Source organism: Elephas maximus, chromosome 8, assembly GCF_024166365.1.
Source record: "Elephas maximus indicus isolate mEleMax1 chromosome 8, mEleMax1 primary haplotype, whole genome shotgun sequence".
In the NCBI taxonomy this organism is placed as follows: domain Eukaryota; kingdom Metazoa; phylum Chordata; class Mammalia; order Proboscidea; family Elephantidae; genus Elephas; species Elephas maximus.
Genome location: NC_064826.1, coordinates 82,507,429 through 82,527,916, shown reverse-complemented (window position 1 = coordinate 82,527,916; position 20,488 = coordinate 82,507,429). Strand labels below are relative to the sequence as shown.

Below are 20,488 nucleotides of genomic sequence, written 5' to 3'. Positions count from 1 at the left end.
ACTTTGGAAGAAATGTCTGGTGATCTACCTCTGAAAAATCAGCCATTGAGATCCTAAAGAGCACAGTTCTACTCTGACACACACGGGGTCGCCATGAGTTGCAGTCAACTTGATGGCAATTGAGTTTTTTTTAAGTTTGTTGACCATATCCTTATAAAACTAACATGCTGTTCTTTATATACATTTCCAAATAAATAGCTTATTTGCTAACTATAAGCCCAATACTGACTAAATGTACATTTCATACAAAACAATGAGTAGAAGAGCTAAATTTTCTTTTTTTTTTTTTGTACCCTGGTGTCACTGTTCTTGGTTAAACACAAAAATGAAGCTATTTTTATCCTCGAGCTGCAAGAATGCTCACAGGTAGCTTCCTGGCTACTAACATGCTAGAAGTGACAGAAAACAGAAGAAGCTTAAATCTGGAAGCTTCCCCCTACTTCCTGAGGTTGGAAATATGAAATTATAAATAACAGTAATATAAAATATCGGCAACAGCACCCATTTTAATAAAAGATGTAACGAATGAGATAAAACTAAATGTCCAAATAGACTAAAAATATTAGAGTAATTCAGGAAAAGGTTAAAATTAAGCACACAAGTTACATGGATTTCAGGTAATCAGGTCAAAATGAGTTAAGGTGAAAAGTTCATTTTCAATAGGCATAAACAAGGAACAAATCCGGACAGAGGTCCACAGTTACGGTCGAGACAGGTCTAAACTAAAAATGCAAAGGCCCAAGCTCTGGTTCCTGATCGGCCACTAACTAGCCAAGAGACTTCAGGCAAGTCATTTAACTTCCTCAGGCCCTAGAGAGGGTGGACTTGCTGGTATCTATTGCCACTGGGACCTATGGTCCTTCCTCATGTTAAACTGATAGAATTCTATAAAATGAAAATGCGAAGGTACAATATTACCATGTTATCATAATCAGCTGGGTCATACTTGCTCTGCTGAAAAACTTCACAGAGTTCCATAAACTCTTCACTCATCTTGTAGGTTTGTTCATTTAAAATTGCTCCCCTGGTACCGCCAAATTCAAGTCGTTCCAGCTTTTCAAATTCCAATATGGTGACAAATACATCCTTTGTAAAAACACAGGGCAGTAAACACTGAACACCAAATCGAGCAGTGAAAGAACGTTTCAAAGTTTCGAAGACAGAACATTTTCAAACTTTTGAGTCCACAGGCATGCATATGATAGAAAATATTAATGATTTAATTCAAGAAAATGACCACTAATTGTTAACATTATACTCCTATTTTCCTATTTACTGAAAACTCTCTTGCAGTCCACCACAGCTAGATACAGGACTCCCTCATTTTATATCCTTCTAACTATAAGCCAGATACTCGGGTAATAACCAAAACTCCTATTTCCAGCCAGGTACACTTTGCAGTATATTATACCTTAGCGAAAGGGAACTCAGGCTGTTAGGAACCTGTGATGCAAGTGGCCCTTTGTCAGGTATTTAGTATTCAAAGAGTTTAAGAGGCATTCAGGCTGACTAAGTTATGAGAGTTTTCAACACATAAAGCTCCAATTTTGAATGAAATTTGATAAATCTTCTATCAGTCGAAAACCCCAAGCTTGCTAGAAAGAGCTTTAGAAAGATAATAAGGCAGTATCACTGGTACAAACTTTTTTAAAAAAAACCTTAGCCAGTTTATTCCATGAAACAGAGTGTGTGTGTACACGGGTGTTTGTATTCATTCAATGTTCGTTTTTAAGTATTTTTAAAACTTTTATACAGAGTACACACTAATTTTCGTGTTCTTTCAACGTTCATGAATGGTTTTAATATTTTTATTGTATAATATATATTTATGTACTAAAAGATGGTGAGATGTTTTCCATTATCAAATCAGTTTTCAGGTGCGGAATTCCAATTTCAAACACATAAGGGAAAAGAGAGATTCATTTACAGCCGCCTGATTTACAAGTATCTTCCAGGAATTGAGAAAGTTGTTAAGTCAAGGGACACTGGTACCTGGAAGGATCCATTTAAACTCGGTGAAAATAATGGAATAAAAAAGAAGTCAAAGCTTTTACAACTATTCTTACAGCACCGGCTTAGTGACCTGGTTAGAATCACTAAGAGAAGGGGCTTTCCACCTACCAAATAGAATAAAGGATTCTCTGAAATGTGAAAAGCTGAAGGAGTTTTGAAAGCACCTACAATATGAACACGTTACAAGCTAGTAAATAAATACCTCTATTTTCATTAAACGGTCGAGAAACTTGTCAAATCTGCAAAACACTAGGTGAGACTGGAAATCCCATGGTTTCAGCTCTTTGTTTCCTGTGAAATAGCGTGCCAATACTTTTTGATAGTTGAAAAAAGAATTTCTGAAAGTCTTTAAGATGTGAATGGCAATCTGCACCTTTTCCATTGAATCTTCAATTTCTCCCTTGAACAGGTCTTCAGGTGAAAGGTAAGCTATTGCCTAGGAAAATGATGATTAAAAAAAAAAAAAAGTTTAACAGTTTTTACTGTAGCCACCTCTGTTTCAATGAGCCAATGTGAAATGACAATGTCTAGAATGAGGCCAGCTCTGCTGTGAGACTGGAAGCCGGAATTCAAGAAATTCAGACACTTCGGCTTCAATGACATACTTGTATAAGTTAGAAGGATCTGCAAGAAATCCTGCTATTTCTGAATTTACACATTCTAGCAATGACTAATTTTTGCTAAGCCCCACAGGTGTGACAACTGTGTCATCAGAATTTGCATGGATATTCTTGCAAGCAACTATTCTTCACAATTGTCTTTTTTTTTTACAAAGAAATACACGATCCAGGAAGGGGAGGGAATCTATCAGACTATAGATTTTGAAAATATGGTCACCTTACCTGACAGTAAGGAGCCCTAGTGGCACAGTGGTTGAGCACTCAGCTGCTAACCAAAAGGTCGATGGTTCAAAGCCACCAGCTGCTCAGTGGGAAAAAGATGTGACAGTCTGCTTCTGTAAAGATTTACAGCCTTGGAAAACCTCTAGGGCAGTTCCGCTCTGTCCTATAGGCTCTCTATGAGTTGGAACTGACTCAACAGCAATGGGACTACCTGGCAGTACAGAGCCACACGCAAAGGTGAGAAAGAGCTGATATAAGTTGATAATAGCATTGAAAATTCTTTTAAGAAACTTCTTTTCTGAAGGGCTTAAGCAGCATTATATGACATAAAACTAGCTGAGGTATGCCACATGAACTAGTTTTGAGTAGAGGAAAGGGAAGAGAAAGAGTCTAAAAACAAACAAACAAAAAGACTAGCTGATCCATGTAGCTCTGGTCAAATTCTCATAGGCCTATCCTCCAGGTTCCTCCAAGTTCCTCACTCTCCATATTTCTTTTATGAATAAACACTTGGAATTCCCCTCTTCAAGAACCTATGAATTATGAGGTTTTCTTGAATACTATTTCTTCTTGATCTTCTTGATGCATCTTAACTTCATATGAAATTATAGATTTAAATTTTGTACCTTTAATTTTGTGGTTACTTAGAAAGTTAGACATTTTAATGGAGAACACAATGAAAGCCACCAAGTTCAACATAACAGATGGAATGATTTTTTTTCTCTTAATGTAGACATAATATCAATCCCCCTTCTCCCTTCCCCCATCAGTGGCAATAGTTTTATATACAATACAGACTCTACGCCATGAATTTGTAAAGTAGTAAGAAAAGCATTTAATTGTCTAATTATTCTATTGACTAGACATCACTCAAGTTCTGGCTTTAGATTTTAATCTATGCTCTTATTTCCCACTCAGGCTGAATGGAAAATTAGCTTCTACACAGAAGTTGCTAATGCTGTGCACAGAACAGGGAAGAGAACTATGAGCAATCTCTTAGCAGTCTGAGTTTTAAAATGGTTTACACTTTGGTGCGGGTTAGGGGTTCCATATATCTGTATGTATTCTGTACAACAAATGTTCTTTTTTAGGACGCTGAAATCTATGGAGATAGCTCCACTGCTTTCTATTTCAGCAGCCTGTTACCTAGCTACCTACACCTGAAGCAACCTCCCTTGGGCAAGCCATTCTTAGATTCATTTGTGTGCTTCTCGCCTGACTCTCACATACATGAGCCAATCCTGGCCAACTCTGTATTACTCAAAGCAATTAGCTCTCTCTGTTCATACAGCCCATGGTTGAATAAGACATCATAAGGCAAAGCTGGAGTACTCGGTATCCTAGATTAGTAAACTCAATCTATATCCTTTTCCTGGGCCGCAGGGTCTGTGAGGGGAAAAGCATCATCAGCAGGAGGCAGGAGACCCGATCCAATTAGGTGCTACTAACTGCTTTTGGGACATCAGCTAAGTCACTTCAGTGGGCCTCAGCTTCCTTATCTGCAAAACGAAGGGGATGAATTAAGTAAACCTAAAGATCCCCATTAGAGCTTTAGCTCTGAATTCTTCTCTGTTTCCTATAGTATCTGTCTAATGCGCCAGCTCTGTTATCTTGCTTTTAGTGGTATCAGCACAAACAAAAAAGAACCACCAGATTTAGCATGAATTGGTACTATTTCAGGGCCTTCTAAATTAAAATAAAAACCAAAACCAAACCCACTGCCGTCATGTCAGTTCTGACTCATGGCGACCTGATGTGTTACAGTGTAGGGCCTTCTTGGTTATAATTTTCATGGAGGCAGAGTGCCCAGCCTTTCTTCCACAACGCCACCAGGTAGCTTTGTCAAACTTTAGTAGCTGAGAGCAAACCGTCTGTGCTACTCAGGGACGTTTATAAATTAAAATACTGCTAATCAATTTATTTGGTGGGGCTAGGCAGGCCACACCCATATCAATGATATAATGCTACAAAAGTAACAAAGGGTTTCTGACTATGTCTAATACCTGATAGGGTCAGGCAGATAATGAAGTTAAGCAAAGCAGATCAGGAACAACAGCCAACGGAGGAGACCACAGTCACATGGACAGCACGTGACCCATCTAAAGTGACACCCACAGCTCTAACAACTGACTGTGCCAATGAGGATGGCAAAGCCAGTGTTGTGAGGCCTCTAACTTTTCAGTGGTAGCTAGAACTCTGGGATTTTAATGAGGCCGTCCCAATGTAAGTATTGGTCACAATTTTTTTAAAAAAAGATCTTCTAAATATTGTGTAATACAAACACTGCGTTGGTCTCCGGCTCGAACACATCTGATAGAATGCCAGCTTAGGGTCTCTGATGTATATAACATACAGAAGATACAAATGTCTCGTTAAAACATTGAGATCAATAAACCCGTTGCTGTCGAGTCAATTCCAACTCATAGCGACCCTATAGGACAGAGTAGAACTGCCCCATACGGTTTCCAAGAAACACCTGGTAGATTCGAACTGCCAACCTTTTGGTTAGCAGCCGTAGCTTTCAACCACTATGTTAACCAGGGTTTCCTTGAGGTCAATAGATTCTTGGAAATAGTTCGTGAAAAGCTACATGAAGAAATGCAATTACTAAAAAACACAGGAAATGTGTAATCAAACAAATGATGCAAGGTAGAAATTATAAGAAACAACACGGTACTATCAGATACTTAATAAATCACCCAAAATTAAAAAAAAAATGGTAATGCTCAAAGCTGGAGAGTTATAGTAAAATTTATTACACATTGATTATAGCAATGTAATTAACATAGCCTTTTAGAAAACAACTAGTAAATACTGAGTATTGCCCAAGAGTCACGAAAAGATTGTACCCTTTGATCAGCATCAGCGTTCATATTAAGCAATTATCTAAGTTAAGGAAAACAAGATTGTTGTAAGAAGTTTTCTCAGAGTTATTTACAACAGAAGAGGCTGGAAACAACCAAAATGTCCAGTGACAATAAAATCACTTTCAAAGAAGCTAAAAAATAAATAAGAAACGTGTGTTTGATAAAATGTCATAAATATCCATAAGTTTAGGGGGAAGAAAAATAAAAAACACTGAATTTTAGGGTGGTAGCACTGCAGGACTATTTCCATTTTTATGAATTTTATTCAATGAGAATATTTTACAATCATCATTAGCATACCACGTATTATGTTGCAACTGGAAATAAAAACTGTTCCTTTAAAATATGGAGAACAGCACAGTGGTTAAGAGTCTCTGCCACTTACTAAATTGTACCTATGCCCTAGTATTGCTATGAGGATTAAATTACTAAACTTTTGTAAAGTACTTAGAAAAGTACCTGGCAAATAGCAGGCACTATACAAGCATTAAATAAGCAGAAAAAATAAAATTAGGTGACAAACAATGCAGAAGGAGGGAACTTCCCAGTTCAGCTCTTCAGGGAACCTAGGTATGAAAGGTGGCTCATTGCTGGTCTTTGATTCCTAACCTGTTGGGGCAGATTAATTACAAAGTCCAGGATCTGCCACTCAAGGAATCAAGGAAACCAGGTCAATGAAAATTTTGGACAGAAGCCTGATATAGTAACTAAGGAACAAGAGAAGCTACATTATTTCCTCCAGATCTTGGCAAACTCTGGCTGTTGACACAGACCAAGAACTGGAAATAACAGGTTTACAGGCTTATAGGTAACCAGGACTCCTTCCAAGCTACCTACACCAATGAATGACCAGCTCTGGGGTTAATACATGAATACGGCTTTGCAGTAACACAGTTTTGATTATTCTCAGAGCGAGATGAGAAGCCCTAAAAAAGGGATTGGGAGAAGTGGTTGTTATAGTTCTTGACACCACAACAGGGATTGTGGTTTTGTACATGTAGATCCACGCCATTAGGGCCCAGTGCCCTTGGTTAACGACAGTGCAGAAGTTGAGTTTATATAAAAGAGAAACAAATAGAATGAAGCCAGAGGAGGTGGTGAGAAAATACATCAAGGAACTGACCTGGTGTTCTCTTATCTATAGTTGCACCTAGATTGTAAGTCAACAGTTTGGACAAGAGAACAAGAAGCAACTAACTTTTACTGAGCTTCTATTAATTGTCAGGCATTGCATTGGGCATTTTACTTAGGTTATCTGTTAAATACAAAAAAACGAAACCTAGTGCCATCGATTTGATTCCGACTCACAGCGACCCTATAGGACAGAGTAGAACTGCTCCATAGAGTTTCCAAGGAGCGCCTGGCAGATTCGAACTGCCAACCCTTTGGTTAGCAGCTGTAGCACTTAACCACTATGCCACCAGGGTTTCCTTCTATTAAATATATCTATTTAATATTAAATATATTTCATATATTTGGGGCAAATATACATTGAGTGTATTCTCCAAATACTTTAGAATATATTCTGTATTAAATATATATACATGGTATTTTGTTAGTGATTTTTTTTAAAGCCTCATTAGGAATTGACATTAATACTACTTGCTTCATCTGTCCTTACTTTCCCTCTCTGTCTCACACACTCACACTCTCTCATTCTCAAACCTATTTAATTTCAGTCTGTCAGTTGTAGCTAGAGGAGATTTAATTCACACATTCTGATCCAATGGGTCTAAGTTGCATTTGTTTTACAAAAACTCCTTAGGTGGCTGAGATACATACACTAATTAAGAGCCACTGGATAATGAATGTGATTCCAAGTATTTTTTTGCCCTGAAATTATGTGATATTTTCTGATATTATGGACACAAAAAGAATGAGAGTTCACTCAGAGGATGAGGAAAGGGTGAGAGGCAGTTCACTTAAAAAATTGCAAGTTAAATGAGGTGACTGATTAGAGAAAACAGTATAAGAGAGTTTTAAGGATCAGCCATGAATCAGAATACTTTCAAGACAGAGTCTTTCAATACAATTCCACTGCTATTTACATATATATATGTTTTTCTTTTCTTTTTTTGACAAGATTCTCTTAACTTACTTCACTTCCTGAAAGTCTTCCCTCAGCCGGTATTCCTGTGCAAACCAAAGGGAAAGCTACAAAGGAGGTACCGTGCATCTATCTTTTACTAGGAGCTGCCTTAAGTCTCTTTGAAGAAAGGCTGCATATTGAACTAACAAAATCCAATAACAACCTGTCCTTTGACTGTATCTGAGTTATTTCTAGAGTTCCCTTACCTTGCCATTTAGGATAAAAAGTTATCTAGCCTTTGTTACCAAAAAAGCTCCTCTAAAAAAAGCAAAATGATGTTCTGACTATACCGGGATTATGTGTTCGTCACTAGTTTAATAAAACCTACCACGAAACAATGTTTCTTATTTTTCCTGTTTTTTAATGCAACATACCTCGTCAATGAAGAGATTACAAAACTCTTGCAATAAAACTATAATTCGAGCAGGGGTATTATAAAACTCGGAATGACTCCAGATCAGACAGAAGGTATGAAATAGTGGGGCGATTAATATATGGGTCTGTGGGAATTCTGTCTCCTGGAGACAGTGAATGTGTCTCCTCAGGGATCTCAGGTGAAGTTCCACATCCTGGGCTTCCAGGAGAGCTGAAAGGAAAGAGAACCACAGTGAACATGATGCACATTATTTTACAATGTAAAGCAATATGGCTTTACTTAAACGCTGTCATGTTTCTTTGTACATTACTTATCACAATACACATATGATCAGTTTGAAAGACTTTGTCCATCTGTAATTCCACCTTTTGGAAGACTATTGTCTGTTGACTTGAAGTCGGCTGCAACTCATAGTGACCCCACGTACAATAGAACAAAACATTCTTGGTCCTGCACCATCTTCATGATTCTTGGTATGCTCAAGTCCATTGTTGCAGCCACTGTGTGTTTCCAATCTAGAGGGCTCATCTTCCAGGGCTACATCAGAGAATATTCTGTTGTGATCCACAGGGCTTTCACTGGCTAATTTTCAGAAGTAGGTCACCATGCCTTTCTTCCTAATCAGTCATAGTCTTGAAGCTCCAATGAAACCTGTTCACCACGAGTGACCCTGCTGGTATTTGAAATACCGATGGCATAGATTCCAGTATCAGGGCAACACACAAGCCACCACAGTATGACTGACTGAGAGATGGGTGATGGTTCAGAAGAGTACCGGTGTAGTTACTTGACAACATAATAACCAAATTGTGATTAAAGACTTTAGACTTTAGAGTCTAAAGTAATTTACTCAACCCCATGGAAACTGAAAATGAAACATCTTTATAAAATGTTCACTTTATGGTTTGGGTTACAAGCTACATCACTAGAGTTTTAATTCCTTCTAGCTACTTGGCACTACCACTCATGGACAGGTTTCAGCAGAGCTTCCAGACTAAGATAGACTAGGAAGAAGGACTTGGTTGTCTATTTCTGAACAACCTGGCCAGTGAAAACGTTATGAATAGCAGTGAAACATTATCTGATATACTGCTGGAAGGTAAGTCCATCAGGTTGGAAGGTGCTCAAAATCTGACTGGGGAAGAACTGCCTCCTCAAAGTAGAGTCAATCTTAATGATGTGGATGGAGTAAAGCTTTTGGGACCCTCACTTAGTGATGCAGTATGATTCAAAATGAGAAGAAACCGCTGCAAACATCCACTAATAATCAGAAGATAGAACGTATGAAACATAAATCTAGGAAAATTGGAAGTCATCAAAAATGAAATGGGAATGCATAAAAATCCCTATTCTAGGCATTACTGAGCTGAAGTGGATTGGTATTGGTCATTTTGAATTGGATATGATATGGTCTACCACGTCAGGAACGACAACTTGAAGAAGAAGGGCGTTGCATTCATCACCAAAAACATTCCAAGATCATTCCTGAAGCACAACACTGTCAGTGAGAGGATAATGTCTATACGCCTACAAGGAAGACCAGTTAATACGACTATTATTCAAATTTATGCACCAGCCACTAATGCCAAAGACGAAGAAATGGGAGATTTTTACCAACGTCTGCAGTCTGAAATTGATCAAACATGCAATCAAGATGCATTGATAATTATTGGTGATTTTAATGCAAAAGTTGGAAACAAGAAGGATTGGTAGTTGAAAAATACGGCCTCGGTGATAAAAATGATGCAGGAGATCACTTAATTTAATTTTCCAAGGCCAACAACTTACTCATCGCAAATACCTTTCTTCAACAACATAAACGGTGACTATACACGTGGACGTTGCCAGATGGAATACACAGAATCAAATCGACTACATCTGCAGAAAAAGATGGAGAAGCTCAACATCATCAGTCAGAACAAGGCCAGGGGCTGACTATGGAACAGACCATCAATTGCTCATATGCAATTTCAAGTTAAAGCTGAAGAAAAGTAAAACATGAAAGATCCAAAGTACCACCTTGAGTATATCACACCAGAATTTAGAAACTATCTCCAGAACAGATTTGATGGACTGAGCACTAATGACAGAACACCAGATGAACGTGGAAGGACATCATACATGAAGACAGCAAGAAGCTATTAAAAAGAAAAAGACAAAAAAATAGATGTCAGAAGACACTCTGAAACTTGCTCTCAAATGTAGTGTAGCCAAAGCAAAAAGAAGAAACAACAAAGTAAAAGAGCTGAACAGAAAAGATTTCAAAGGGCAGCTCAAGAAGACAATGTAGGGTAGGATAATGGCATGTGCAAAGACCTGCAGTTAGAAAACCAAAAGGGATGAACACACTTGGCATTTCTCAAGCTGAAAAAAACTTAAGAAAAAATTCAAGCCTTGAGTTGCAATACTGAAGGATTCTATTGGCACAATGCTGAATGACACAAGAAGCATCAAAAGAAGATGGAAGGAATACATGGAGTCACTGTACCAAAAAGAAATGGTCGACATTCAACCATTTCAGGAGGCAGCATATGATCAAGAACCGATGGTACTGAAGGAAGAAGTCCAAGCTGGACTGAAGGCACTGGTGAAAAATGAGCCTCCAGGAACTGATGGAATATCAGTTGAAATGTTTCAATAAACAGATGTAGCACTGGAGGTGTTCACTCGTCTATGCCAAGAAATATGGAAGGCAGCTTTCTAGTCAACTGGCTTGGATTTTACTTGGATTCACAGTCAACACCCATGGAAACAGCAGTCAAGACATCAAAGGACACATTGCATTGGGCAAATATGCTGCCAAAGACCTCTATAAAGTGTTAAAAAGCAGAGATAGCACCTTAAGGACTAAGGACCATGGTATTTTCAATTGCTTCATGTGCATGTGAAAGCTGGACAATGAATACGGAAGACCGAAGAAGAAATGATGCATTTGAATCACAGTGTTGGTAAAGAATATTTAATATACCATCGACTTCCAGAAGAAAACAAATCTGTCTTGGAAGTACAGCCAGAATGTTCCTTAAAAGTGAGGATGGCGAGACTTCTCATTTACTTTTGACATGTTATCAGGAGGGATCAGTCCCTGGAGAAGGACATTATGCTTGGTAAAGTAGAGGGTCAGCAAAAAAGAGGAAGACCCTCAACAAGATGGACTGACACAGTGGCTGCAAGGATGGGTTCAAGCACAGCAACTTTTGTGAGGATGGTGCAGGACCAGGCAGTATTTCATTCTGTTATATACCGGGGTTGCTATGAGTTGGATGACTTGATGGTACCTAAGAAGAACAACTTGGCACTGGCACAATTTAATTGGTTAGTGTCTCATTCCAGGTTCCTATAAAGTAGCTCATGAAATGATTGGGAAATTTTCTATTATATTCTTAATAAAAATGTAACTTAACATTGTTAAGCATGGGTGATGAAAATATTTTGGAATGAGATAGAGATGATTGTTGCAAAACACTGTGAATGTACTAAATACAGTGAACAGTACACTTGAAAACATTTAATTTTGTTACATGAATTTTACCTCAAAAAATTAAGCATCGGAGCAGAAAATACTTTAAAAAACTACAGGTATGAAGAAAACATTTAAACATTTAAGTGTCATCAGTTCCTGCTTAATCTAATCCAAATTTCCTCTTGATTAAAATTTGTTCTTTTAATGTACCCTAAAAGAATCCCCATTCAGATCCCATTTCGAAGCTCTAGCTTTTGAGGTTTTAACACCTTTGATTAACCGAGAACAGATTTTTATTTACGAAGGTAGGGAGTGAAGTCAAGTGAATTCTTATTTTCTGGTGTTTTCCTAAAAGACTCTGGTTTTTGGTTGTCACTAGGTGATGGGTATGCCCCTACCCATTTGACTCAACATATAGCCCATTAATCTGCCCACCTAACAATAAAGCCCTGTGAAGAAAAAGATGGTTCGGGAACTGTTTTGTTTGAAATCAGTACATTTTCACCAATGCTAATTTCAAAATTAAATAATTACATCTGTTTTTTAGCAGTTAAGTGCTCTTAAAACATGATCAGCATGTCTAATGATTTTACAGGGTCTCAAGGACATCTTTGAGATGAGCCTTTTACCTCTAACTTTCAATGAGTTTAGGCCACTTGTTCTACTGAAAAGTATTATTTCTGAAGCTCCAGGCCATGTACTCATAAGACTTTACTGACCCCTGGGATTCATCCCTGTAGGTTTAGCCACAGAAAACGTTCATCATACAGTAATAGAAAAAAAATACAGCTTCTATTTATTGAGGTACACCTACTGTGTAGGTCCCTAGGTGGCACAGATGGTTTGTGCTCAACTGCTAACCTAAAGGTTGGCAGTTCGAACCCACCCAGCAGTACCTTGAAAAAAATGCCTGATGATCTGCTTGCATCAAGATTAAAGCCAAGAAAACCCTATCAGCCATGAAGAGAAATGCAGTTCTCAATGATGAATCTGCAAAGCATCTTATGACATGGATGAATCTGGAGGGTATTATGCTGAATAAAATAAGTCAATCACAAACGGACAAATATCATATGAGACCATTACTGTAAAAACTCACGAAAAGGTTGACACATAAAGAAATAATCTTTGATGGTTACAAGGGAGGGGAGGGGTGGGGATGTGAAAACACTAAATAAGACAATAGACAAGTGGTAACTTTGGCGAAGGTTAAGACAGTACACAATACTGGAGAAGCCAGCACAACTTGTACAAGGCAAGGTCATGGAAGCTCCGTAGACATATCTAAACTCCCTGAGGGACTGAATTGCTGAGTTGAGGGCTATGGGAACCATGGTCTTGAGGAACATCTAGCTCAACTGACATAACATAGCTTATAAAGAAAATGTTCTACGTTCTACTTTGGTAAGTAGTGTCTGGGGTCTTAAAAGCCTGTGAGAGATCATCTAAGATACCCCACCGGTCTCACCACTTCAGGAATGAAGAATGAAGGAAACTGAAGACACAAGGCAAAGATTAGTCCAAAGGACTAATGGACCACAACTACCACGGCCTCCACCAGACTGAGTCTAGTACAACTAGATGGTGCCTGGCTACACTGACTGCTCTGACAGGGATCACAATTGAGGGTCCCAGACAGAGCTGGAGAAAAATGTAGGACAAAATTCTAACTCAAAAAAAAAGACCAGACTTAACTGGCCTGACAGAGACTAGAGAAACCCTGAGAATATGGCCCCCAGACACCCTTTTAAGCTCAGTAATGAAGTCACTCCTGAGGTTCACCCTTCAGCCAAAGATTAGACAGGCCCATAAAACAAAATGAGACTAAAGGGGCACACCAGCCCAGGGGCAAGGACAAGAAGGCGGTGGAGGGGGGTGGGGACAGGAAAACTGGTAATAGGGAACCAATGTTGAGAAGGGAGAAAGTCGACATGTGGGGTTAGGAACCAATGTCACAAAACAATATGTATACTAACTGCTTAATGAGAAGCTAGTTTGTTCTGTAAACCTTCATCTCAAGTACAATAATAAAAAAAAGAGAAACAGTTCTAATAAATACTACAACGTGTATGAATGTTGAAAACATGCAAAATGAAATGTCAAACATAAAAGAACAAATATTGTATGATTCCACTTAGATGAAATATCTAGAATAGGCAAGTGCATAGAGACAGAGCAGAGTAGTGGTTACCAGGGGCTGGGGGGAGGCAGGGAATGGAGAGTTATTGTGCAATGAGCAGAGTTGCTGGTTAGCGTGACGAAAAGGTTTTTGAAATACTCGTGATGGTTATACAACATCGTGAATATAACTAATGTCACTGAACTGTACACTTAAAATTGGTTAAAATGGCAAATTTTTTATATTGTATATACTAAAATATATAGAGAGATGCTACTTATGTATATATGTATACACAAATGAACATACACAAGTATGCATGTGTATATATTAACAACTTCAGTCTGGAGCCAAATTTTTGGTATGTACCTACTATATAGCAGAGAAACTAAAAACACTTTAGTATGCCTGGAGGATAAAGTAGAAAGGATGAGATGAATTTATCATGAGAAGAATCAAGTGCAATCATTTCATAAACACACTAACAGTGGAAGGCAGACGACGAGGCCGAGCAGGCAGGAGCCAGATCATGAACGGCATTGATGCCAAGCCAAGGAAGGAGAGTCTCACCATTTTCCACAGTCGAGAAAATGTCTTTCAAAGTTGGAAAATAGCTGCTTTGTTTAGTTTTCAGGATTTTAACCATTTTGAGGACGATAGGAGTCTGGAGCTAAATTGAAAAAAAAAAAAAGTTACTACAAACTGGATTAATTGCTAAATAAAAGCATTCTGTAATAAAATATTTAAATTATATTCCACTCATGCATAATACACACAGTATTTAACACTCAAAGGCATATCTGGTTTCAAGTTGAAAATTAAAAAATTTTTTTTCCTTAAGCTTGCATTTTATTTTGCATTTATAGTCTTCCTACTTTTTCAAGAAAATCATTGTCAGTTTATATATTAATATATATGGAAAATATTAACTTTTCACATAAAAATGTCTGCTCTGTTTCAGAAAATCCCTAAGAGACATATGATCGAATGTCTTAGTTTTTAGGACCTTAAATTAAGTAACTTGCATGGCAAGACCCTGCATAAGATGCAAAGTTAGCTTTTTCAAAGCTTCATCTCTCCACTAGACAAGACCTCACTCCTTCCCAAGTCAATTAAATCAACTAGATTAATTACATCTTATAATCTTTAGTGTTTCCCAGGGCAGCCACTCCTTTTCCAATGTCACAAAGGGTTTCCAGTTATCTCAAATACTGTCAAAATATTCTCAAAAAGACAAAACCACTTTTAACCCCCATTAATGTTAAAAGTATATACCAGACAGCACTTTGGGGGTAAGAAAAGAGAGACTATTCAGTCAAACAAAGACAGCGTGTTAAATCTTTAAAATGATTGGAAATCACTGCTCTGGAGACCAAATTCCACACTTGACTTTACTAATTCAATTTAGAAGCAATTTCTAGGGCTACTTACTTACTTGAGGGAGCCCTGGTGGTACAGTGGTTAAAGCACTTAGCTGCTAACGAAAAGGTAGGCTGTTGGAACCCACCACCTGCTCTGCAGAAGAAAGATGTGGCAGCCTACTTCCGTAAAGATTTGCAGTTTTGGAAACCCTATGGGGGCAGCTCTACTCTGTTCTATAGGGTCGCTACGAGTCGGAATTGACTTGACAGCAGTGGTTTTGTCTTGGTTTTTTCTACTTACGTGATCATAAATGCATAATAGATTCTCTCTCCTCATCTTCCAGAAATCTAGCTCAATTTGAGGATTCAAGTGAAGACCGTTCAGCAAAGGCTGCACTGAATCTTTCTCTACAGTTTCTTGAATTTGGTGTGACCATTTAATAACCACAGATTCAATTGCATGGAGCATTATCCTTTCATTCGCCTCTAGCCTACAAACATTGAAATAATAGTTCAAAGATTAATAATTTGATCCAAATAAAGATAGGACTTGAATTTGAATAAATAGTTTTCTAAGTATAAGCACCCAGTGCGGTCGAGTCGATTCCGACTCATTGCGACCCTACAGGCCAGAGTAGGACTGCCCCATAGAGTTTTCAAGGAGCACCTGGCGGATTTGAACTGCCAACCCTTTCTCTAAAATCAGATATCCATTATTTTTATGACCTGGATTTGAGTTGTGACCATATGGTATTGTCATTTACATGTCTTTAACATTAAAAAACATTGTTAATGAATTATCGCATCCTCAAAACCATCTTACTAATGGAATATCATTGTTGACATCATAGCAATGATTACACTTTGTTTTTTAAAAGCCTACTTTGAAAGAAATACAGTACTTCTTCACATTATTTTAAAAACACAATGAGTTATACCAAGTCTATATTCTACTAACAGTTTGCTAGGGGTGTGATATTAAATAGGTATGCTGGCTCTCCATTTTAACCAAATCTGGAGTCCCTAGGTGACCCAAATACTTAAGCACTCCACTAGTAAACAAAAGGCTGGTGGTTCCACCCAGAGGTACCTCAGAAGAAAGGCCTAGAGATCTGCTTCCGAAAGGTCACAGCCTTGAAAACCCTATGGAATGTAATTCTACTCTGCACACTGGGTCACCAAGAGTCAGCACTGATTCAATGGCAACTGCCTTAAGTAAGATTTATATATCATATTGTTACCTACTTGGTCTCTGAATGATGCTGATCCAGGTCAATCTTTCTTACAATAGTGGGAATTGGTAGAAGAGTTCTTCCTGACATCTTACCCCTAAAAATATGCATCTTATATTTCATGACCTCTATGTGACATTCCAAATCTTGTGAAATAAAACAGGACCAGGATTTATGGTTGCTCTTATTAGAAAGAATTGGCACTAAAATCTAGAGAAAGAGAAACATTGTACACAGGAGTTAAATTAATTTACAGTCAATGTGCCCTTCAAAGATTTGCTTGTCATACAAATTCAGCAACGAAACCGCTCAATTTCATAAAGATCCTCCTATGATACCATACCTACAAAGAGAGGGCAAAGTCAGTGAACCATTTAGACTTAATTAGACAAATTCTTGTGAAGTAGACATTTGTGGAGGGTCCCTGTGACATGAATGCTGCATGAAGTAAGAAAACTCAAGTCAAGTAAACTGTTTTTTAATGCAAATTGAACATACTGGCAGGTATATTAATGAAAAAAATCTCTTTGAATCACATGGAAGCTAGGAGTAAATTAATCTTCTCGAGCCCTAGGTGGCATCCAAGTGGACTAATGTTTGGGTAGTGAGAAAGATGTTTACTCTACCACATGGACCTTTTTCAGAATTCCTTCTACCTTTAAATTGAGAACATCAATGAAATGATGTATGTAAAAACCCTTAGAAATTATTTTTTTCTATTCCTGGAACCTCACATATATTAGATAAAAAAAAAAGTATGCTGAATAAACAAAATTATTCACTTCTGGCTTTTCAGCATCCTTCTAATCCTCTTCCAACATCAAGTAATTTTAATCATTTTTTCATTATCCTAATATAATCTATCCAGTTTATTAGCATTATATCAAAATTTTGATTAACTAACATGCTCAGAAGATAGCTATTCAAAAAATTTATGCTGATAATACAATCTAGTTAATTAAAAATAAACCTGAAAGTTTATTTTTGTTTCCTACTGGTGTTGAAACAAGTCTCTCCAAATTGTTTCTATGGACTGAATTGTTTTGCCCCAAAATGTGTTAGAATACTTACAGCTACACCTGTGGAAGAACCCTGGTGGTAGCAGTGGTTAACAGTGGTAAACAATGGGGCTGCTAACCAAAAGGTCAGTGGTTTGCATCCACTAGCCACTCCTTGGAAACCCTATGGTTCTACCCTGTCCTACAGGGTCACTATGAGTCAGGATTGACTCAATGGTTTTAACAGGTTTTATACCTGCGGATGTAATGTAATTACCTTCCATAATACAAGTGAATATTATGTTAATTAGGCCATACCAGTATAGGATATGCCTAAACCTAACCGCTTCTGAGTTATACAAATGTTCTTTAGACAGAGAGACAAGCACATATTGGAGAAGACAGATGCCATGAGAGGATCATCAAGAACTAAGGAAAGCTACCGACAAGGAAGGAATCAACACAGCCGAGACCCTCATCTGGACTTTTAGCCTCCAGAACTGTAAGAAAATAAATTTCTGTTCTTTAAAGCCACCCACTTGTGATATTTTTGTTAAAGCAGCACTAGTAAACTATGATAATTGTACTATTACATTTTCCTGCTTAGCACCCACCACATGTAAAGCTAGGAATATAGAGATGAATAAGAAATAGCTCCTGCCCTCGATAAGCTCAGTGGGTTAGGACCCAGAAACCATGACCCTCGTTATAAGAACTGCCCTGAGTAGAAGAATGTTCAGGAGGTAATGGGTTCTGCTTCAGACTTATACTGTCTACTATTCCATGATCCAGCCAACTTTGTCTTAAAATTAAACGTGTGCCATAAATCATAGCTAAAGCTGCTGTGAAATTCTGAACCACATGTTTAAGAAAGCAATTAGCCAAGCAAACAGCTAGAGTATCAAATATAATTCGTAACAAATACACCTGGGATGTACTTAATTACTCCACATTCTGTTATCAAAAAACTATACACCAAGTAGTAATTCAATTAATTTGGAGTTTTGAGTGTTCTTCTAAATCAGCAATTTTTCGTTTCATTTTTATGATTTGTAAGAAAAATGACAAATTTTCACTGAATTTAGATGCGTTTACCGAGGAGCTAAACAACTACAGATAAAAAGAGTTGCAGTGCCTTTGCTGTGTACCTCTTTACTTCTGTTCTTCATTTTCTCCTTGTTTAAACTGGTTGGTTTCTCTTTATAAGGGTTCTTGAATCAGCAGAAAGGGTACACATGACTACTACCTGGGAAACACTTTCAAAATACAGGGATCTGGTGGTGCAGTGGTAAAGAGCTCGGCTGCTAACCAAAAAGTCAGCAGCTTGAATCCACCAGCCACTCCTATGGGGCAGTTCTACTCTGTCCTATAGGGTCACTGTGAGTTGTAATCAACTCAACAGCAACAGGTTTGGTTGGGCCCCTCCCAGACCTCTTAAATTGGAATCTCCAAAGAGGAAGCCCAGACACTCAGAACAACAAAATACTACTTCCGTTTTGTCCTGGTAAACATTCAGTTATTAAGGCCGACACAACATTTACTGAGATAAGCACACACCGTTTATATGCTTTGCTAAGTATCTTTATACAATGCAATATAGTTATAAACAATAACATATGGGGACACATAATGACGTTCGGGGCAGATCAGGAGTTCAATTTTGGACCCATTAGGTTTGATGCCTATTATATATTTAGTAGAGGTGTGGATCATAACAAATTATGGATAACACTGAGAAGAATGGGAATTCCAGAACACTTAATTGTGCTCATGAGGAACCTTTACATAGATCAAGAGACAGTTGCTCGGACAGAACAAGGGGATACTGATTGGTTTAAAGTCAGGAAAGGTGTGTGTAGGGTTGTACTCTTTCACCATACCTATTCAACCTGTATGCTGAGCAACTAATACAAGAAGCTGGACTATACGAAGAAGAAAGGGGCATCAGGATTTGTGGAAGACTCATTAACAACCTGCGTTATGCAGATGACACAACCTTGCTTGCTGAAAGTGAAAAGGACTTGAAGCACTTACTAATGAAGATCAAAGGTCACAGCCTTCAGTATGGATTGCACCTCAACCTAAAGAAAACAAAAATCTTCACAACTGGACCAATGAACAACATCATGATAAACAGAGAAAAGACTGAAGTTGTCAAGGATTTCATTTTACTTGGATCCACAATCAACAGCCATGGAGGCAGCAGTCAAGAAATCAAATGACGCATTGCATTGGGCAAATCTGCTGCAAAGGACCTCTTCGAAGTGTGGAAGAGCAAAGATGTCACCCTGAAGACTAAGGTGTGCCTGACCCAAGCCATGGTATTTTCAATCGCATCATATGCATGTGAAAGCTGGACAATGAATAAGGAAGACCGAAGAATTGACGCCTTTGAATCGTGGTGTTGGCGAAGAATACTGAATATACCATGGACTGCCAAAAGAATGAACAACTCTGCCTTAGAAGAAGTATAACCAGAATGCTCCTTAGAGGCAAGGATGGCGAGACTGCGTCTTACATACTTTGGATACGTTGTCAGGAGATCAGTCCCGGGAGAAGGACATCATGCTTGGCAGAGTACAGGGTCAGAGGAAAAGAGGAAGACCCGCAACGAGGTAGATTGACACAGTGGCTGCAACAGTGAGCTCGAGCATGACAATGGTTGTAAGGATGGCGCAGGGCGGGACAGTGTTTCGTTCTGTTGTGTATACGGTCACTATGAGTTGGAACCGACTCGACGGCACTTAACGACAACAGAGGGGTCAGGAGGGCAGGGGGATGCCTGAGCTTTGGATTTAGGAGAAAGGGCTCTGCTGGCGAGTGAAGTTTAGGAGTCCCCAGCATATCATCATCAACCACCGTTAATCAGACTATATCTGAGTCAAACTCCCAAGACTATACAATGCTGAATACTGATTGAGAGTATAACAGGTCTCTAAAACGGCTTACTTCACAAGGGGAAAGGAGAATCAAGATCAGCAGCCCAAGGCTGATTCCCATGAGGCAGGTCAGGCTCATCTCCTCTCTGTGCCATCTTTATTAAGTCTGACACCAACCATCCCTCCCACAGGACTCTCTGCTGAGTTTGATAATTTATTGCAATGGCCACAAAGAACTCACAGACCATA

The 20,488-nt window shown here is 38.4% G+C and overlaps 1 protein-coding gene across 3 annotated transcripts in view; it reads right to left on the bottom strand.

The window, feature by feature from the left end:
- DNAH11 (dynein axonemal heavy chain 11) overlaps positions 1–20,488 on the bottom strand; it is a 368,316-nt gene that overhangs the window by 339,638 nt on the left and 8,190 nt on the right. For all 3 annotated transcript variants that reach the window (XR_007518405.1, XM_049893431.1, XM_049893432.1), the window contains exons 3-8: positions 16,376–16,572; positions 15,432–15,621; positions 14,340–14,439; positions 8,186–8,397; positions 2,216–2,449; positions 919–1,086 (exon numbers count right to left, since the gene is read on the bottom strand). Coding sequence is in view for 2 of the 3 variants with exons in the window: in XM_049893431.1 (XP_049749388.1) it covers positions 919–1,086; positions 2,216–2,449; positions 8,186–8,397; positions 14,340–14,439; positions 15,432–15,621; positions 16,376–16,572 (1,101 nt within the window). In the remaining variant the exon portion in view is untranslated. The remainder of the gene's footprint in view (positions 1–918; positions 1,087–2,215; positions 2,450–8,185; positions 8,398–14,339; positions 14,440–15,431; positions 15,622–16,375; positions 16,573–20,488) is intronic.